The following is a 22,936-nucleotide window of genomic DNA, read 5'->3' on the forward strand; positions in this document are numbered from 1 at the left end:
CACGCGATCCGGGAAGAGGGTGTGCTCTCCTTCTGCCGGGTATTCCCGGCGGCCGCGATCCCAGCTAACGGTCGATCCGGGAGAAGGATGTTCTCTTCTCCTGCCGGGTGTTCCCGGCGGTCGACAGCAGCGCGCCAGATCGCCGCCCTGGCTTGCGAATAACCACGCCGCGATAATCGTACCCTACGGCGACTCGCCCAGTGTATATAGTCGCGTTACACCACGAACCGTTGCGCACCCGCTTAGCTCGTAGGAACTTGCATGTGCTGCGACCCGCTCGCAATCTCGCGCCGCCTAGCTTGTAGTTAGCCGCTTGTCTAGCTTATAAAGAACCGCACGCCTAGCCTGTAAACAACCGTACGCCTAACCTGTAAACAACCGCACGCCTAGCTTGTAAGCACACATACCGCTTGCACTCACATACACACACCACACATACACAACTACACATGTATAAAGCACACGACCCAACCACATGTAAATACTCCCCGTAAATAAACCGCTGTTATACGAAAACCCGGTCTCGTCAATTGGAGTCTTCTCCTTCTCCCGAACCTTGGAACCGACGAGCTAATCCGAGACGTCGGAAAAGGTGCACCGTTACAAGATTAAGGAAAAACATATATGAAGTGTAACTGTTGATCTTTACTATACATTGTAACCCTGACAAAAACAATAAAGATTATATACATTATTTATTAAAAATTTTGTTTTTTATATTTTGTAGGTAAATTTTTACAAAATATTTTAAATATTCTTTTACACAAAATTGCGTAAGATAGATAAATATGCCATCGATGATTTCACTATCTATAAGTAAAATATAAAAAATCTTCTATAAATAATCAAATGATAGAAAACCGTATAAGACAGATGTTATTTACTGACTCACATTTGTAAATGTATTCAATGATAATGTGTAGAATTTCCCAGCAGTGAACATCAATGGCTTCTCAGAACGGGTGATACAAATGCTGAGTAATTTTGTATATGATGGTGGATTATTGTACCAGTCAGAATTACAAAATGCATCACGTAGTCCAGCACTCTGAATAATATAAGGAATTTGATCAGAAGATTGTATTGTTTTTTATTGCAGAAAATATCTCGTCTATATTTAATGTGTTCAAGATATTTCTTACAATTATAGAAAAAGCTTTGTTTATTCATAAAGCGATTATAATATATATACTAATAGCATTGACCACATTGCATTGCCGACAATTCCAATTGTATACAGAGCAATTATCTAAAAGCATTTTTACGCACAAGCAAAAACATGGATTGAAACGGCATTGACGACAGCCTAATCGGTGGCAACCTAACTATTATTCTAATTAATCTTTTATTTTTAATTAAACTGTAATCATATATATTACAAAATTCTATAAAATTTGATGCATTATTTATTATGCAGATATAAGAAGCCTCTCCCGATTTTAACAATTTTTACATATGTTATAAAGATCATCACTTTGAGTAATGTTGTGAAGGTTTTAGTCGGTACTTGTTGTCTGTTAAAAAATTATTAACAAAAAAGGTATATAATAAAGAATTATATGTAATATTGGAATACTTAATAATTTTGATTTTCACGTGAAATAGTATATGTATAAGCAAGAGAAGAGCTTTGGTGATGGCATTGATAACATATATAAAAGTTTTTGAAATCGGGAGTGGCTTCCTATATCTGCATTACTTAATAATTATCATTTTTTAGTTAAAATTAAGCATAATGTTATAAATTTTGCACTTGAGAAAAGTTTACAGTGATTTTTAGTTTAAGGAATTGCCTCTCTCTCTCTCTCTCTCTTTCTCTCTCTCTCTCTCTCTCTCTCTCTTTCTCTCCCCCCCTCCCTCCCTCTCTCTTTCTCCCTCTTCTTCCCTCTCTCTCCCTCTCTCCCTCTCCCTCAAGAAAACACATAGTTATCTTTAAGAAAAAATTTGAATTTGCAACTAGCAGTTACACATTTTTACTTTAACATAATTATGTGTTTTAATTACGCCAATTAATTTGTCTAATTATTTTGTGCATAAAAAAATTAAGGTAAAATAATTGAAAAATGAATGTTTTACGAGATATCTTGTATTTTATGTTTAAATACTGCAACTTTGAAGCCTTATAACTCGAAAAAAAATTTGATGAAAAAATATTTTATTATAGTTTCGGAAAGCTCTCGAGATAAGCTACAAGAATGTATAATAAAAAATAGAGGTTTTCATTTAAAAGAACATTAATGACCTTAATATTTCCGAAGCGCCTCCACCTAAAAAAAATTAGTGCTAGCATATTATAGCTCTCTTAATGCCGTACAACTTTTGTAATTACAATATTTTCATATCTCTAAAAATAGCGGAAATATTTCAGGTGGACAGAGTTACTGCCTCATCCTATATACAGAGGGTGTCCAAAAAAGTTCTGAAATATTTCGAAAAATATAAATTTTAAATAATGTTAAATTTTAAATAAATATTTCAAATAATGTTTCAAACAAAAGTTGTAGGGTTTAAAAAGACCTATTTACTGGCCGCATCATTTTGACCGTGGATGACATCGCCATCAGACCAAGATCACCTTGAATATTTCAAATTGTACCCCTTATTTTTTATCGCATATTCTGATAGCATCTCGAGACCTTTCCAAAACATTAAGATTGTATCCACTTTAGTTAGTCGTTTCAAACTTATAAAGGATTTTATTGGTAAGATTGGTTGACAATTGACTTAACAAAGACAAAATCGGTTGACAATTGACTCGGCCAACAAAAGCAAGATCGGTAATTGACTCAACTAACAAAGATAAAACAGCTAACAAAGATCCAACCTGTGTCTGAGGCATGCAATAGATTTTGCTTTATAACACAGGTTGGGTTGGGTTAATTTTTAGTTGGAGTGGAGGTGCAGAAGGAGGGGCGGAATCCCCCGCCCACGCATTCAATGGATCACATTTAAATAAATAGATTCATTAAACGCTTCATTAAATATACATGATGTGAGAACAATATATCCTATTTATGAAACTTTTTTTGATAGTAACTTTTTAATAAACAACGACCGACGGCTAAAACTTTTGAATGTTACTCAGGGTCATGACAACCTATGTCAAAGTCAAGGTCATTGGGGCTAGGTTCGTTAATGTCAATATTTACCATTATTTTTGTATAATACTACTTATAGGCACGCTCTGTATATAATTAGGACTGTCAATGTAGCTAAATGACATTGTTGAGAATTATTGGTAATCATGTCGGAGTAGATGGGATTTCTTTTCCTCCTTATCTCCAATAGGAGTTAAGTTAAGGAAATCGGAATTGGTTGATATGGATCTAATTTATAATTTATAAAGAGTAGATATTGTAAAAATTTCTTTCAACAGTTGTATGTATCTAGGATATAAAAATTATTTTTCATGAAATATTATTTAATTTTTCACATTAATAAAAATATTAGAAGGTGAGACAGATAATAATTAACTTCGAATAGAATGCGAGATAGGTTTATTAAATATTTGGAATAAGTTATAATAGATACAAAAGTTTTTAAATATACCCTTTCAAACTAAGTCTATTCGAACAGATTTTAGCAAGTATCTGCTACTTGTCAGCAGAAAGTTAACTTGGTACTGAGTCTATTAATTTCGACAAACTTAACAGAACTGCAAAGCCTGCTGACATAATCCGGCAGTAGATTAAGATCGGCAGAAATCTAATAGAATCTGTAGCCATCTATATTTTTTGTTTTACTGTTGCCAATCTACTATCAGATTACATGCGCACAGATTTAACTCGATTTTTGCCGTTAATTTGCTATTAGGTTTTATAAGCTGGCTCTGCTGACAGATCATAAACCTATTGCAGACGCAGTTGATACCAATTTGTTAACAACTTCTGAACAAATCTGTTATCAATCTGTTATATAGCTCGCGTTTTACTTACTAGATAGTTGAGTAAATAAAAAAATTAAAAAGAAAAGTATAGGAAAATAATTTTTATCATAATTTAAATTAACAAAAATAATTTTACTTAATTTTTAAACAGTCAAAAGATCAGTTATTATATTATCATGTATGTCGTAGGCAAATGGTTATTTTAGGAAAATAGCTTTCGACTAAGCAAATGCTATCTGGCTAGTCCAATGGCTTTCATTTATTTATTTGTGTTCAAATGCTATTTTCCTAGACAAATAGCATTTGTTTGAACACTATTTAAGAAAATAGAAATAAAGATTATTATGTAAAGCAAAAAAGTACATATTTAAAAATAAAAATTTAGTATGTTTAAAAATATACTACTTTGATATTTTTTACTTTTATCTAACTAACATAGTTTTGTTTTAAAATACATAATATATATTATGTAAAAAATAAAAACCTTTTTACAATACAAATTAATAACAATTAAAAAAGCGAGTGGCAGTTAATGATAAATATATTTTATTGAAAAAATTTTCTCTTTATGCTTTTTCAAATTCCTCTCAAATGGGTCTCCACCTTGGCGTAGTGAAGGGGCTTAAGATCGCACTCAGGTACGCCCGCTCAGGGGGTCACTGAATGCGATCGACGAAAAGAGAACCCCCCAAGCCAAGGTGTAAGCGACCGTGCCGAAAGCTGCGTGACGCAGGGGGAGTTGCGCCACGAACAGTGCCTCCCGAATACCGGGCGACACCTCCGAGAGTATAAGCCAAGCCCCGACATAGGCTCTGACCGGATGAAATCGCTCTTCCGCCTTACTCGTGGGATCAAAATGGAAGCGCAAACAAAAAATAATAATATTATAACTAAAATCTTTCAGGATGTGGCTTCTTTAGGAAGCGGACACCCTGAAGGAAACACCAACGCGGGAGCGGGTTAATCAATGACTCCAACAAAGACCGTCCAAAAACCGTCAGATTTAGCGGGGCTGGTAGGCGCCGCTACAAAAACCAGCTGCAGAGGGAGGGGGGAGCGGACAAAGCTCTATTCACTCCCCTCACTGCAACTGTTACATCTGGGGATAAGGGCTCAAGTCGAGGCGGCTGAACGCACCAGACCTAAACCCAATACCTCAATTCATCAGTCTCGCCCGGGCAAGAAACCCAAGGTTACAGATCAAGAGTCTTACGCCCAAGCGACCAAGGGTCAAAAGGTTTTGTCAGCTAGCCTTTGTTCTCGAGGGCAAGAAGCTAGGAGCTGGTGAAGTGGTATTAATCCTCGACCTTCCTGAGGGAACTAAAGCGCCCACCATGACCGGCTCTTGGGAAAGAGACGGGGTGCTAGTCTTCGCGTGCGCAGACGACCAATCGGGCGACTGGTTGAAAAGCCTTACGACCGATTTGGTCATCGGCGAAGTTCTCCTGCGTGTGCTATCAGTCGATGAGCTGCCTAAGTGTCATCGAGTGATGGTACACGAAGAGGAACCGGATCTGTCTGCCCAGGAGGCTATTAAACTCCTGGACAAACAAAATGTGGGCTTGGCAGTCAGTGAGTGGGTCGTCATCAGGGGGAGCAAAAATAGAGATATCACAAGCTTCCATTTCGCCTGCCTGATTGGGGCCTCCTCACCGGAGGCCTTAAAAGCCTGCAACTTCAGACCCTACTGCGGGCTAGGTCAAGCCACCTTTAAAGTATTCGACAAAGAACGCTGTAGGGAGTCCGGAGATGCAGTTCCGAGAGTTACGGGGACGGCCTAATCAATGACTCTTACCAGTGTTCCTGTAACACAAATTAACTTGCACAGTAAAGGCGCCTCAGCGATTTCAACTAGGAGCATGACTGGGATCCACACAAGAGCCTTAATACAGGAGCTCTGGATTCAAAAAATGTAATTAGGAGACTAGGAAGCTGTGAACATTTATTTAAACATTTTTCCACAGGTAAACCAAGGACCGGTATCCTGGTTAAGGGCCTGGATGCTACATCCAGTTAATAATTCATTTGGGACAAGATCATAAACGTACTAATGGGATCTGCATATATGCCCTATGACTTTATGGATCTCGCAACCCAACAAGAAATTAAAAACCTAGTTGTTTAGGCTAGAGACAGAGGGCTTGAACTCTTTTTGGGCTGCGATGCCAACTTCATCGTGTTGATTGGGGGAGCACCGATATTAACTCAAGAGGGGAAAGCCTACATGAATTCATCATGAACAATCAATCTGAACAAGGCTTATCATTCTGAACAGAGGGACAGAACTAATTTTCATGGACTCAAGAAGACATAAAGTCATAGACATAACTATCTGCACAACAAAGTTGACTGGTCTGGTTACGAACTGGAGGATTTCAAATAAACCTTCAGGGTCGGATCACAGATTTATACACTTTGCCCCACACTGTAATCCTGCACCAGTTTGATCTCGTAACCCCAAAAAGGCAAACTGGAAAGAGTACAGATTAAATTTGGCGGCTCAGCTCAGCAAAGCTTCTAACAGATTTCACACCAAAGACAGTTTAGAGATAGCGGCGCAATTTACTAACACCGTCATTACAGACGCATACAAAGCCAACTGTCCTCTGAAGCGCAAACGACTCTCGACCAAGGTCCTATGGTGGAAAAAAGAGCTATTCAAGCTTAGGTCGGAAGCAAGAAAGTCTTTCAATAAAGCAAGAAAGACCGGTACACCACTGCACTGGGAAGTTTTTAGAAGCTCCGAACGCAAGTACTGTAAGGCCATCGTTATGGCCAAACGTAAAAGCTGGAGAATATTCTGTGAGAGTGTTGAAAGCGTCCTAGAGGTATTTAGACTCCACAGAATTCTATTTCTGGACGACCGCTCCTCATTAGGTTGTCTCAAACGCCCTGACGGTAGTTACACAATTAACATGAATAAATCCCTAAAACTGTTGACAGAAACCCATTTCCCTGGTTTTCAGGAATTCAACAGCAACTCAGCTTGCAGAGAAATGACCAGGACCAAGGTTACACATAACTCTAGGGAATGGTTTCTGGCGGCAAGAGTGATACAATCAAGAGGCTTAGAATGGATTATAAAAACCTTCAAGCCCTATCAATCCCATCAAATCCTTTAGACCGGACAGGATTTACTTAGCGTTTCTACAGGAGGGACCGGATCATTGGTGGGACCTCTGACTAGAGTTTTCAGAGCACTGCTCTCAGAATACATCCCTCACTTTTGGGGAGGAGCTAAAGTAGTCTTCATACCCAAACCGGGAAGAAACGGTCACATACTGGCCAAAGATTTCAGATCTATCAGTCTCACCTCCTTCTTATTAAAGACTCTGGAGAGACTAGTCGATAGGTTTCTGAAAAATGGACCACTAATCTATTGCCCCCTTGCCTCTTCACAGTATGCCTACATGGAAGGCAGGTCCACTGCACTACATTACCTCAAGTAAAGTGGAGACCCAATTAGTAGCCAAGGGTTATGCCCTTGAAGTCTTTTTACACATCGAAAGCGCTATTGATAACACTTCATACGCAGTTATCAAAGAAGCAATGATTAAGCATGATGTCCCTGAGGCCTTGACTAATTGGACGCAAAGTATGCTATCAAGTAAAACACTGACCGTTAGTCATGGCGATACAGTGTTAAGAAGGGTCCCAGTTAAAAGTTGCCCGCAGGGCGGGGTTCTTTCTTCCCTGCTGTGGTGCTTGGTCATAGACGAACTCTTGCTCAAACTTCAAGAGGCAGGCTCCTACACCTACGCCGATGACGTGGCCATGTTGGTGAGAGACAGCTTTCTGACAACACTAAAGAAGCTCATAGACAAAGCACTTTACATTATTCAAACCAGGCTAAAGGACTGAGGGTTAATCCATCTAAGACTAAAGCCATAATTTTTACCAGAAAATACAAGCCTCAACCCATTGTGTCTTTAAGAATATGGGGAAAGGAGATAGAGTTTTCCTCTTCAGTTAAGGTATTTGGGAGTCCTACTCGACTCCAAGCTGAGTTGAAAAGAATACGTCAACACTAAAAGAAACAAGTTTTATACGTCCATGTAGACAGAAGAGCAATGGACAAGACTTGGAGTATTAAACCCAGAATGACCCTATGGATTTACAAAATGATACTTATACCAAGCTTAATATATGCTGCTGTGGTCTGGTAGCTCAGAGCGAGAAGGACGGAGTCAGGGAGCCTGCTGAGAAACCTACAAGGTAGTTACCTAAGGGCGGCGGCAGCGGCCATAAAGACAACGCCCACGGAGACGCTAGAAATAGCACTCTGTGTCCCTCCGTTCGATCATCGGCCTTGCTGGACTCACAGCATATAGACTCAGGTGTTAGAGAGAATGAAGCAGCATCGGATTCGGTCATATCGGGCTTGACTTTCTCTATAAGTACCCTTTCAACCTAAAACAAGACCGAATTTAAAGAAGATATCAGGTAGGTAAGTTTTATCAATTGCACTTCCCGACCAAGGAAGACTGGTTCAACTCAAACTTCTTCAACCGACTGAACACAGATATCTGGTTCACGGACAGTTATGACACAAACAACCGTTATAGAGCGGACGTCTATGGCACAAGGACTAATCATAGGGAAAGTATTCTTATGGGCAAACTGGCCACGGTTTTCCGAGCCGAGGTCTTCGATATCCTAAAGTGCACAAATATTACAAATCTCTGCAGAGATAAGAAACAAGAGGATATTAATCTGCTCTAATAGGTCGATTCTTAATGCCCTTGCAAAGCCAAACACAGAATTTGCTGCGGTTTAGGATTGCATGCAAGCTCTAAACATACTAAGGGAAACGAATAAGGTCACCCTAGCATGGGTACAAGGACATCGGGGTATCCACGGCAACGAAGTCGCGGACGGCCTGGTCAAACGGGTAGCCTTAGAAGACCCTGTTGGCCGAGTGGTCGAAGTCCTCTTTGCGGCCGGTACGAAAATCATTAGAGGTTACCTGGAGCGGGAACACTTACGCTCATGGAACATGGGGTTGCTGCCAAGCCAAGCTCCTGATGAATAAACCTTTGGCTAACAGGACTAAAGAACTTCTGTCAATGAACAGAAGTAGGCTCCGAACTAGCATCGGTCTCCTCATTGGTTATGTGGCTCTAAGAGCCCATTTATTTAACCTTAGTCTAGCAGAGCGGAAAGAATGCCTACTTTGCAACGAGGAGAAAGAGGACTGTGTACATATCTTATGTCACTGCCCTGCTCTCGTTTTAAAGAGATATAGATATCTGGGCTATATGTTCTTAGACGCTCAGAATGTACACAAAATAAAAGTCAGCAACCTATGTAACTTGGCTGTTCAAGCCAGGCTTGGTCTTTAAAGAGCCTCAGTAACCAGCGGGGTCACAGAAGACCTTCTAGATCTACACATGACACATAGCGGCTGTAACCAAGCTCCTCCCGCTTTTCTCATCACTACTACTACTATTTTTAAATTAAGATTTTTTGTTTCATCAATTAACTGATTAGAAAGAATAATGCTCTTGAAAAAAACAGAATTTTGACATTTCTTAAAATATCTATATTTAAGAACATTACACAACAATAAATACTTTACTAGCGACTAGATTAATTATGCTCATATATATCATTTTGTCTCCATAAGCTCACATTGATAATATCTATAGCATGTTTCTATAAACTTGCAAATTTTAGATTGGTTTTTAGTATATTTCAGTTAATTATTTTATTAATTCTATTAAACCAAAATATTTGAATCTTTCTACTATTGTTGCTTTACAAAATAATCTTTATTTCTATTTTTCTAAATAGTGTTTAGACGAATGTTGTTTGCCTAGGAAAATAGCATTTGAACTCAAATAATCGAATGAAAGCCATTTGACCAGCCAAATGGCATTTGCTCAGTCAAAAGCTATTTTCCTAAAATAACCATTTGCCAACGACATCTATATTAAGTTTTATATGAGAAAAGTTCATTTAGACGTAATACAATTAGATACAACCACAGATATCAATAAATGCATATACTAATCAGCACTAATCAGAAAGTCCTTTGTTCAACTGACTAATAGGCAATATGTCAAATTGCCATTCAGATTATACTATTATACATTGTAAAATTTATTATTTATTTTACGATTCACTTTCTTATACTGTACAAAAAAATAATAACAATTTACACAACTTATCCTTTTACTTAATAATCCACTACTATACTTAATAATTAGTTTATAAATGAAAAAAAAATTATTTTCAAAAAAACAGCATAAATGAAATAACTTATAAAATTAAATAAACCTAAAATTTCTACAAATAATGGGCAAATGTAACACAAAAAAGTAACAAAGGATATAATAATATTTTTTTCTAGTTTTAGATATAGAAAATAATAAATGTTATTTATCTTTTAAAATATATCACAAAAATGCTTACTGATTTATTAACATTACGTTCATATTATGTTTATACAATAATATTATAAATCTTAAAAAGTGCTACTGTCAATCAAGAAAAAATTTAATAAACTGTCTCATGTACCAACCAACTCCAATTTCTCCAATTTCTTAAATAAAGGTTTCAAATTAATTTAGTTAAGTTGCAAAAAAATTTAATTTTTTTGTCATTAAAGTTTTATACTACCCACACTGTAGATGATTTATTTTATATTTTAATTGAAATATATTGTAAATACATTTGTATCGCATGCTTCATTAAGACAGAAAAATTATTCCACTATTTATTATTACCTCAGTGATGAGACATTCTCCTATATAGCAATATGCGAGAATTGTACAAAGTACACAACACATATATAAAATATATGATATGAAAGACATAACATTAGTCTCATCGTATTTTGAATTCTGAAATATAATTTGATTGATCATCAGTTGATAAGTACGAGGGAAGATCAAATATAAACGAGACTTTTCGTCTTGAGCGCCTCAGAGTGGAAGGAGGGAGCGGCTACTTCAAGGGACGTTGGGTGGGCATGTCAGAAGATGGGAGACCAATCGGCTGGCCTCCTTTGGTCCCTTTAGTAGTCCGCTTTGCGATGTCTGAGAAAGAGGTACCTTCTTCCGTTCCGCAACGCATCATAATTAAATTTCTTGCTCGGGAAGGTTGTTAAACCGACCAAAATCTTGCAGACATTAACTGCACAATTTGGGGATGAGACATTGTCAAGGTCTCGTGTGTTTGCCTGGCATAAGGAGTTCGTGCAAGGCCGTAAAAAGGTTGAATCGGCGTTTTTTGATCGGCGTGGTGTTTTGCACAATCGTCGCATCATCAACACGACTTATTACTGCGACCTTCTTAGTGAAGTGAGACTTACTTATCGCTGCAAAAGACGTGATTTGCCGATGCGAAAAGTCATTATTCTTCATGACAACGCCAGGCCTCATACTGCAGCTCTCACTCGCGAAAAATTGGAGAAATTAGGTTGGAAAACTTTTGACCACCCTCCCTATAGCCCTGACCTATCGCCCTATGAGTTTCACCCTTTTGAGCCACTTAAAAAAGCGCTGGGAGGCCAACAATTCGCTGATGACGCAGAGATGGAGACGCACGTGTGCAGTTGGTTCCTGAGACAACCCTCTTCTTTTTATGATAAAGGCATCAAGAAGCTTCCAATACGTTGGGAAAAATGCATTGCTAAAGCAAGGGATTATGTAGAAAGTAATATGTATTTGTTTTTTTTTTAATTGTAAATGAGAAATTTATAAAAAAAAAGTCTCGTTTATATTTGATTCACCCTCGTATAAAAAAAATTAAATTGTAATAAAATATTCCAAAATTGGCGGAAAATAAATATAAAATATTACAATAAAAAGAGGATAAAATTCTAAGCACTAAAGTTAAGATATAAAGCAAGAAGACAATATAAAAGAGTCAAAGGAACACAAATTCATAATTTTGTGGGCTATTAAAAGCTAGATACGGATGACATTGCGTCAGTTTCATCGAAAAATAGTTTTCTATGAAATTGATTACTGTGCACAGAGCACTTTCCGTCTTTTATTCTAAGACTAAATAAATCTTAATTCGAGATTTTTAAATATATTCCTCTTCGACCTTCTTGTAATAGCCTGCAATATTAGAAATTCGAGTTTTCGCATATAGAGCTTATTAATCCCTTAACATGTTAGATTACAAAATGATTGGTTATAAGATGACGTTATTGTTAATACAGATAGATAATGGTAGACAAATGAAAAGTATCGAGGTGGGATCTAAATAGCTTAGTGGTTTAGAGCAGTCGCCCAGCAAGCAAAAGGTCTCAGGTTTGACTCTTGATTCAGCGACTTTGCTCTGATATTTTATCGTTTCTACAAAGAAGCAAAGAAGGCAAAAATTATTCGGACAAGCAACTATTACATGTTTATTGAAGTCTCAAATTAATGTTTTTTTTTTATAAAATTTGATATCAACATTTTTTATCAAAGTATAAGTGAGTATTACGTAATAGTAAGCTCTTTAAGTTGATAAAAATAAATAACTTTTTAAAATATTATTTATATCATTTAATTTAAAGTTAAATTGTGTGTGTGTATTATTTGACAATTGAAGGGAGGAGAGGGAATTTCGAAAAATATGACATTTTAGAAAAAAATCGATTATGCAATTTTAAAGTACATTAAAAACCATAAAACTTTTATTCGAAACTTTTTCTTATACCTCTTACCATTTCGACGTTTATTTGCTTAGAAATATGAAAACCGATTTTTCTCGAGAGAGTATTTCATTCTCTTAGTGCCGAAAAAGCACGTATAAAAAATACGTAGCTTCTATTTTGACGTAGATTACAACTTATTCAAAGCGCATTAAAGTCGGAGGGGAACACTTCCGTAACACTACTTTTCCTTGTAAATTGTACAATATGCTAATGAATAGGCGATACTATTTTGTAACACAATTTTTTAAAATAATACATATAACAGTTTTTCAGAATGGTATATAAATGCATCTTTTTCACCTTATTTTAAAAAGTAAAGTTGTACTTACCGCAATTGAATGATACACAGTTAAACAAAGCAAAAAAATTGTTCCCAGAGTTTGCTGAAGAAATATCATATTGAAATTGTTTTCCAAAATCTCTGCTAATCTGGAATGAATTGCATTATAAAATTTGTTAAAACATAATTATATTATGGTAATTATTGAGTTTAGGGAAGAAGCTTCAATAACCTTGCTCTTGATATATGTTATCAAGATCATACTCTTGAATAACTTTCAAAAGATTGTAATTGTCTCTGGTTATTTATTACTTATAAGCAAAAGAAGTTTAATGAGTAGAATTTCATATTATAGAATTTTGTATTAGTAATATATGTATTTAAGTACTTCAGAGAATGCGTGAACAGAAGGACGAAGCCTCTCCTCTAGTACACCTACTTCAAAATATTTTAATCTATCTTTGATGGTAAATATTCACCTTTACAATCTGTCTCTTGCTTCGCACTAAAAACAAGGACGGTGTGGAGTGGACTTCCTTTCTCGTGGAAAATTGAAAACTATACTCATTGAGTTTATTATTATACGGTTCCATATGAGTTTCCAACTTTTTACGCAAATGAGTCTATCTCATAGCACCTCTGTTTTTAATACAAAATGAAGGGCAGATACATAAATAGGATATTTATTAAGAATAAATTAAGGGTAGATTAAAATATCTTGAGGTGGAAATACAAAGGGAGAGGTGGAGCCTCACTCACGAATTCATTGAAATACTTAAATATATAGATATTATAACATTTATAATCAGCGAAATTCAGATTTCGCATTTAATATATAATTATATTTATTTTTATCATACAATTTAATTGTTAATAACTTTTTAATAAATAACGAGTGGCAGTTAAAATCTTCAAAAAATTATTTTTTTAAAATCTTTTAAAAATTATTCAGGGTCATGGCGATATATGGTGAAAGTCATTGGAATTGCCTCTCCTAAACTCAATAATTATCTTCTTTTATAATAAATTAAATACTTTGTTTTATAATACTTCTTTAAAAAAAACATACGTTAGTCTCTGTTAAACTTTTCCTTGAAATAAATGTGATATTCGGTTCAATTAGATTTTCATAATACGAGGATAGGCTGAAAAGTAATGCACATATGCTTGTAGAGCGCGAAGGAAATGACCTGCACTCGCATGGTTGCGAGTCTGGAAAAGCCATAATTGTTGATCCAGGCTCGCAACCACGAAATTTTATTACCCATCGATTTACGGTAGACCTATCAACAGCATCGTCATCATAAACAGCCTTTAAACGACGATGAATCTCAGTAGGAGTCACTTTTTCAGCAGTTAAAAATTCGATAACAGCACGCTGTTTTACTCGCGTTGACATAGCACTCGAACACGTCTCCATACTTCCGCTTCTCAAAACAAAATGGATGACTTCACCGACCTCAAACTGTGCATGCGTATAGAGGGGAAATGGTTCTTCTACCTGTCACCTGGCGCGCTGCTGCAGGTCATTTCCATCGCGCTCTACAAGCATGTGTGCATTACTTTTTTACCCTATTTTACTAATAAGCGATTTTACTTGATTTGTAATTAATTGTAAGCAATGTAATCTCTCACATCAATTTTACTTGTACTATTTCTACTTCTTTCTCTACTTTTATCTTGTTTTTAGTTTTTTCTCTACTTTTATCTTGTTTTTAGTTTTTTCAATTTTAGATATCATCAAAACTTAAACTGTTTTTACATGCACATCTGAATTCTCTGCTTGCTCGCTTTCTTTACGATTGCTAATTTGAACTAAGTAAATGACATGTACTAAGGAGATAATATATGAATTTTGATTTGTACATCCAAATTGCTACTTTGACGTGAGAGAATCTTATAAAAGATATTTCTATATAACTGCGTTGAAATTTTGAATGACAACATTTGTTTTTTTGTATATTTTTTGCATTATTTTATTTTGTTGATTTTGTATTCACACTATGCTAAAAATAGTCCAATGAAAAGACTGAAATGTATATAATTGTTATATCAAATTGATTACTCTTAATTCATAATAACAAAATTTACGTGCTCTACTCATCTATTATTTTATTACTCTTATACTTATTGACTTTTTGATATTTTACGGACATATTTTATTGCTCTAACTTTGTTTTATCACAAAAATAATATCAATTGACTCAATTAATGAGAGTAAAGATTATATACACTATAAAATTTAATTATTTTATTATTGTATATTTCATTATTTAAAATTGTTATATACAATGAAGATATAACACATTTTATCTTGCAGTTCCACCTCAAAAAAGAATGACCTAATTCAACCTATTTCTAATTTAAAATTAGAATTAGTATAAGTAATCTTGATTTTTTTAGTAGATGCGCTCTCTAATAGTGCGGTATTCAAACGGAATACGCCCGTTTTATTTAGGTTATGATAGTTTAGGTTAGGTTAATTAAATTAGCTTACTTTTTAGCTGTTATTACTATTTAAATCTGATTATACTCAAAAACATAAAAAAAATAAGCTTTTCTATTTATTTTTTTTAATGATGATATTTTCATACGTGAAGTGTTTCCGCTTTTGTAACATATAATAAAATAAAACATTTCAACGAAATATTTTTAATTGTAATTTTTTTTTATATAGAAATCATAAAAATTGTTCCTTTAATCAGATAATTAAAATTTTAATATCTTGAGAACTAAACATTTCCGTACATTTGCACTTAGGTAATTCATTACACTTAATAAGTGCTACATGCTTGTACAATTTCGTCAAAGGCTGTATATAAAAGTATAGTCTTGACAATTTCTTCATTTCCTTCCAAAATTTTATTATTTATGCAAAAAAAAATTTAAGATAAATACAAAAATATGTATCTTCTCATTTTGTATATTTATATTTTACGTAAAAAAAATTTAATCTATTTAAAAAATACAAAATCAAAAGAGATCAAGTTTGTCCATTTTGACCTAAATCACTCATATACGTGTTTATAAAAAATATAGAAGCCCATTAATATTTAAAAACATATACATTTTAAAAAGAAATTAACACAAGTTTTATACAAAAAAGTTGTAAGGCTTAAAAAGACGCATTCAATAGCAATATAAGTTTGACTATAGAGTAACATTGTCAAGATCAAGGCAAAATTACTTCAAATTTTTTAAATAGAACCCCTTATTTTTTATTGTATATTTTTTATAGCCCTTCTTGGAACTTTTTCAATACACTATAATTTTATTCATTTTGGATTAGCTGTTTCAAAGTTATCGAATTGTTATGGTAAGATATTAGTGGTTATAAGCCAGTCACGAAAACTGCTTATTATTTACAGCCATGGTCAAAAAAATTAGGCACCCTTAAATTTCCGTATTTCTTATTTTGTTAATAGTATATAAATACTAAAACGGATAAAAAATTAAAAAAAACTATCGATAGCACTTTAAAGCTAAAATTTCAAGCTTTAAAATGTTTTTTTAATTTTTCGTCGAGTATCGACAACATGTCTGAAAAACACAGATTTAGTTTCAAAATTATGTAGCTCGGCCAAAAAAAATTGTAGGAAAGTTTTAAAAAAAGCATTTTGTTTGACACTATACAGTTCGGTAAAAAAATTTTTCTCGAAAAATTTAAATCAAGTTCCATAAACTACAACATTTTGCCTACAAAATGCTTTTTTAAAACTTTCCTACAATTTTTTTGGCCGAGATATATAATTTGAAAATTAAATCTATGTTTTTCAGATATGTTGTCGCTACTCAGCAAGAAATCATTGCAGACAAAAAATTGAAAAAGCATCTTAAACCTTGAAATTTCAGTTTTAAAGTGCTATCAATAATTTTAAAAAATTTTTTAACCTTTTTGTATTTATATACTATTAACAAAATAAGAAATACGAAAAATTTAAGGGTAACCTAATACTTTTGACCATGGCTATATTTTAAACTTATGCATTTTTTATTTAGTAAGTCATAAACTACATATATGATAAAAGCAATTGATTTTACTGAGGTCCAATTTTAAACTATTAAAAGATTTTGTAGTCTACATTGGATCTTGATAAAATCAGCTGGTTTTCTCTTATATTATAGCTTATGATCTGCTGAACAACAAATGTAATAAGGTTAAAGCTATGTAGATAATGAATAGTTTTCGCGTTTGACTGGTATACAATCACTAATATTTTAATAATTAATAATTATGTAGCTTTTCAAACTCGAAAGTTTATCGCCTTACTTAGACAAGAATGCCATTTTTCTCTGTTTTGTGCTACTTTCATCCACAATATTTGCTCGTATCCTATCTCTTTCAAGATGAATCTAATATTGTCCTCCCACCTTCGTCTTCTACCTGGAGGTCTTTTTCTTTCTGATTTTCCTATCAAGATTCTATGTGCTATTTTTCCCATTCTAGGTAGATGTCTATCTTAATCTACGCGATTTAACAATTCTGACAATGTTAGGCGATTTGTAGAGTTCGTCTAACTCGTGGTTATGTAATTTCTCAATCTTCCGTAAACCTCGTCCTTTTTTGCTCCAAATATTTTCCTAAGTACTTTATGTTTGAACACTCTAAGTTTATTCTCTTCATTTTTTATAAGAACTCATATCTTGCATCCATAAAAAACTACTGATGGTATTATTGTTTTATAGATTCTAACTTTTAGATTAATTGTGATAGTAATCGAGACTTTAATAGTTTTGTTACCGAGAAAACAAGCATTTCCTGAGTCTAGTCTTTTTTTACTTCTTGTTTTACTTCGTTTTGACTGTTTAATATTATGTCAAGATATTTGAATTCATTAACCTTTTTGAATGTCACATTAGAGATTTTTATAGCATTGTCATCATTTTGATCTAATCCTAATCGATCGGTGGTCATAAACTTATTGTTAGTTTTTTCTTCGCTCATTTCTAATCCTACTTCTTTACCTGCCTGAATTAGGTATTCCGCATTTTTAATTACAATTTTTTTGGTATTTCCTATTAAGTTTATGTCATGTCTGTATACGCTAATACGTGGGCAATTCCGTTTAGACTTACGCGTTCTTTGCTCTTCTGTATGGATCATCTAATCACATATTCTAAAATTAAATTGAATAAAAGAGCGGATAAATGTTGTAGTGATAAATGAAACACTCGCGACATCTGTTGAAATTACTATTCTCTATTCTAAATGTATTCTTTTTACTTTATTCCTCAAGTAACAAAACAAGATTTTATATTCAACGATTGTATAACGAAGAAGTCGCTAAATATATGTATTTGCATTTAAACAAGACCGTGAATACTTGACAATAAAGAATCGTCTGTTTTAATCCATCGTGGATTTCACCACCAATATTTTAGCGTAAAAACTCGACAACTTCGAAACGGCTAATCCAAAGTAAATAAAATTATAGTGTTTTTAAAGGTCTCAAGAAGAGTTATACAAATATATAATAAAAAATAAGGAGTTTTGTTTAAAAAAATTCAAGGTAACTTTGCCTTGGCTTTGACAACTTTACCTATGATCGAACTTATACTGCCATTGAACGTGTCTTTTTAAGCTTTACAACTTTTTTATGAAACTTTTTTTTTAATACTAAAGAGTTTCCATACTTTTGATAAACTCTGTATATAATTATTACAATAATGTTGATATAATAAAAGCAGTACTTTTAGAAACAAATGCGTTAATGTATAATTTAACAAAATCATTTTACAAATTATAAAAGTTTTAAGGTCAATTCACACATCTCCATTTCATATCCGTGTCGTATCCGTACAATGTACGTTCGTGCACTGATGAAAATATCGTCCTTATATATTTCTATGGGACTGTCATACTCTTTTGTATCCGTATCCCTAACTGTCCGTCCGTATCAGTATCAGTACGCAGGCAAAATCTCCACCGATATTTTCACGTAACGGATGGTACGGTACGGCGTCGGCACTGAATGTGTGAACGGCTTCAGTGCATAAATATAGCGAATTCGGTTAAATTGCCACTAGTGCATATAAAGATTATCGCACACAACATTTAAAATAGTAATTAAAATACGAATTATTATTATAAGATGAGTTATTATTATAATACGACTGATTATTATTATTCATATTGAACAACAACAACTCTTAATATAAATAATTTTATTTTTTAAATTACTTATGCCATTGTAAATTTGTGTGCAATAATCTTTACATGTTAGTGCTCACTCATAGATTCCATCGCAATAATCGCTGAAATCGTGGAGAGGAAATGACGATCGTAAACACATTTCGACTGTCTAGCCAGCCCAGGCTACCCCAGACAGTCTACGACTCAGACACAGACCATATTTCTATTATTGCAATTGCGCCTTCGAGTATGCTGCGTTAATTACAATGGACGACGAAAAATTAATTGAATATGTTCGCGAATGTGAGGAAATTTATAATTTATTTCATCCACAATATCTTAATGGGACTTTAAAAGATAAAAAATGGAGTGAGATATCTAATAAACTGGAACAAGTGTGTAAATTATAATCATATTATTAATATTAATAATTAATACAGTTTATTTTAATTAATACAGTTTATTAGTTATAATGCAGATTTTTGTCATTTAAAAAAATTACAGAAATAAAATTTAATACGTGATTAAGTCATATAGATATTTAATTTTTTCATTTTGCCAGGGAACTGATCCTATAGGAATTAAAAAAGTCTTTAAATATATCTCTGACTTGAAAAGCTTTTTGAGTAGCGTTTCCACCTTGAGCTAGAATATCCTCAAGTATTGTCTGACATTGTACGCTATCATCACAATGATTAGAAACATTCGTCGTAATTTCACGTGAATTTATGATAAATTTATGCAAAACACATGTGCAAAGTATTATCTAATCTACATTTTCTGGCTTTAATTGTAATCTTCCTTGATAAATTCGAAATTTTTGACTAAGAACCCCAAATGCATTTTCCACAACTCTTTTTGCGCGACTTAAAAGATAATTATAAATTCGTTTTTCATTATTGTCAATTTGCTTACCGGGATATGGTCGCATTAAATAGGTTTTAAGAGGAAATGCTTCATCGCCAACAATAACATAAGGTGCTTTTATAGTAGTTTTTAATAAATTTTCATCCTGAGGTACAGATAGCATATTATTTTCAAGAGATTGTCCCATTTGTAAATGAGCTAAAATGCCACCATCCAAAAGCACCAACATCAACAATTGTGAACTTGTAATTTGCATTGACTAAAACCAACAATACTACGGAGAAAGATTTTTTATAATTAAAATATTCAGATCCACTGTTAGGTGGAGCTTGAATAATTATATGTTGGCCATCTGCGTCTAAACAGTTTGGAAAATTCCAAATATTCCAATAATCAGCAGCGATCTGTTTCCACTTAGATTCTGTTGGCTGTGGCATTACTTCAGGCATTAATCTTTCTACAATTAGTTTGCAAGTCGTTACCACAATATTATAGACTGTTGAATGACCCATCCGATAACTGAATGCAATAGTTCGCAATGAATCTTCGGTGGCCAAAAATCTGCATAGAAAATTACTATTATGATTATTATTATTCAATTTTAGCGCACTTTTTATCACGAATGCTGGAAATATTCACCGACTCTCTTATTATTATTATCCGATTTTAGCGCATTTCTCAGCATGAATGCTTATTATTATTAATATTGCAATTAAAGATTATTATTTACAGTTGCCGCATGCAAAGCGCGTTGGAATAATATTCGTGACAATTTCCGCAAATCAATGAAGAAACGAGTAACAAAAAGTGGACAAGCAGCGCCAAAAAATAAAAAATATAAATATGAAGATCAATTAAGTTTTTTATTGCCTTTTATGAAAGAACGAGATACATTGAGTAATCTGGACAATGTAGAAAAGAATCCTGGTGATGAGAGTGATCATTCAGAAAATGATACTGAAGAAAGTATTCAAGAGGGAAGAAAATCATCATACACGGAATCTGTGATTATTCCAGAAAATTTATCTGAAGATATTGATAATGAGATCAATACAGCGAACTCATCGACGTCATCTTCGTTGCATTTAAATAAAAAAAAGAAAATTGAGAGCATTAAAAGATTTAAAAGTCATGAAACAGCATCGGCAACTTTGGCAAAGTTTATTCTGGAACGAAATGAAAAAAAACCAAGAATTATTGCATCCAGTTGATGTATTTCTCACAGGATTAGCGCCGACACTTAAATCTTTGACACCATATTATTTAAATATAGCCAAATCGCGAATTTTTAATATAATACAAGAAATAGAAATAAACCAAATAATGCACCAGCAACAACAATACACATTTACTCCTGACTCACTTTCAACGCCAGTTTCATCTCCATCACCCAACACTATTCCTTGCCCAACAATTTCTCCCACAATTAATTCTGTGCATGCATGGCCCTCACCGAACAATAACGATTCTAATACACAACAAACAGATGCATCATTCACTCTACAACAACAGTATCCTTCTACATATTTCAAATTATAATTGGTATTACAAATATTTTTAATTTAAATCTAACCAAAACAATAAATAACTAATATACTTCATGTCTTTCATAAATATATTATGAGCTGTGTTAAGAACATACTTTTATATAATTTATAATTCTATGATATTCAATTATTATTATTATTGCTATTATTATTATTAAGTGTAATACATAATTACCTTAAACAAACAGCTAATCGTTCTTTTGGACTTATTGCTTCTCTCCAATAAGTTATCTGCTTTTTGATTCCGGATTCAATTTTTTCTAATAATACATTGAATGACCATTGCAATGACATTCGAAAATATTGAAAAAATTTTATTTCGTCATCCAATAATTGTTTGTACAATGTAGCGAATTCACCTTCAGTATTTATTTTCTTACATATTTCGTGAATCCACTAACGTTTTTTTCTTTTTTGTAAATTTACTTCTTCTTCGTCTAAAATTGTTGCAATAACTGCAAGTTCTTCGTCAGAGAAATTCATGCTTTCTCTTCGTTGTCTCAAGACGCACTGAATGAAAATCATGGAAATGTATGAATATGCGGTACTGAACAGCACGGATACGGTACGGATACGGCACGGATACGAGAAGGAAATGTATGAATTGACCTTTATTAATCAAAATTTTTGATAACTTCTATCTTTTCACTTTCGGCCCTACAATGTCAACTTTTATAATTGCTGGAAAGAAAGAATTGCACACATAGAAAAAGCAATATATATATATATAAAGAAATAAGGTACGGGAACCTCGAAATAGTACATTGTATAGCAAAGATTCCAGATTGCAATAGCACACTTACAAATCTATGAAAGGGCTAGAGGAAATATACATGTTGCAGCTGGTTAAATCATTGAACGTGCTCGGTTCATACTTTAATGCATGTCCCTTCCAGTGCCAGCATATCTTATCCACGTGCTGTAAGCATGATGCTTCTAAAATTTGACATCTGCTATATGGAATTCTAATTTGCTACGGTCTGCAAAGTTACCCTCACTTCCGTCAAATTTCTGATCGAGGTGACTGCGCGAGATTTGTATCAAACACGTTTTTTCAAGTACATCGCCAGGAGAAAACATTGCCTCCATAGATATAGTGTTGCTATGTGCTGTCCTACTTGATCCTAGTAATGTATGGAAGGAATTCTGTCTACTATTTCAATATTTCGAGGTTCCATTGTATATTGACATTTTATGTGACAATCTTGAAAAATGCTACTTTAAAGCCGGGTATATACCTAACGAACGAACAGCAAACGCGAACGTTTGTTGTTATCATTCCGCAGATGTATACGCTAAAGCGATGCAAATAGAATGTTTGATTCGCATCGCTTTGACTCGATTCCCTAGTGAGGCGGTACATCAAAGACAATTCGTGCGATATGAACGCGCAAATTTAAATGTTTGCTATTATTCGCTGTTCACTTTATAACATGCATTTTTGCTATAATTTTATTGTTTTGCTATAATTGTATTGTTAGACATCGATCTTGCTAATAGTAAATTCTGTTAGACTTACAAAGTTTTAGTAGTATTTAGTAAGTATTTTTACTTATCTAAAATGTAG

At 33.8% G+C, this 22,936-nt stretch overlaps 2 protein-coding genes across 2 annotated transcripts in view; one reads left to right on the top strand and one right to left on the bottom strand.

The window, feature by feature from the left end:
• Positions 1–759: 759 nt before the first annotated feature.
• Positions 760–22,936, bottom strand: part of LOC140672455 (odorant receptor 4-like) — a 60,020-nt gene continuing 37,843 nt past the window's right edge. The window contains exons 4-7 of the mRNA XM_072904633.1: positions 12,872–12,971; positions 10,615–10,731; positions 893–1,048; positions 760–810 (exon numbers count right to left, since the gene is read on the bottom strand). Of these exons, the coding sequence (XP_072760734.1) occupies positions 760–810; positions 893–1,048; positions 10,615–10,731; positions 12,872–12,971 (424 nt within the window). The remainder of the gene's footprint in view (positions 811–892; positions 1,049–10,614; positions 10,732–12,871; positions 12,972–22,936) is intronic.
• LOC140672697 (uncharacterized) lies at positions 19,222–21,361 on the top strand. The gene is made up of 3 exons (XM_072905088.1): positions 19,222–19,354; positions 20,555–20,788; positions 21,030–21,361. Exons 1-3 carry the CDS (start codon positions 19,222–19,224, stop codon positions 21,359–21,361), a joined length of 699 nt encoding a protein of 232 aa, XP_072761189.1.

This window comes from Anoplolepis gracilipes, chromosome 13, assembly GCF_047496725.1.
Source record: "Anoplolepis gracilipes chromosome 13, ASM4749672v1, whole genome shotgun sequence".
In the NCBI taxonomy this organism is placed as follows: Eukaryota; Metazoa; Arthropoda; class Insecta; order Hymenoptera; family Formicidae; genus Anoplolepis; species Anoplolepis gracilipes.

What these genes read in the sequence shown, in the direction of transcription:
- LOC140672697 (XM_072905088.1), top strand. Translation starts at nt 19,222, where the DNA reads ATGGACGACGAAAAATTAATTGAATATGTTCGCGAATGTGAGGAAATT. An exon ending in TAATAAACTGGAACAAGTGT is followed by an intron (nt 19,355 to 20,554) that starts GTAAATTATAAT and finishes TATTATTTACAG; the next exon opens with TTGCCGCATGCAAAGCGCGT. An exon ending in AGAAAATGATACTGAAGAAA is followed by an intron (nt 20,789 to 21,029) that starts GTATTCAAGAGG and finishes TATTGCATCCAG; the next exon opens with TTGATGTATTTCTCACAGGA.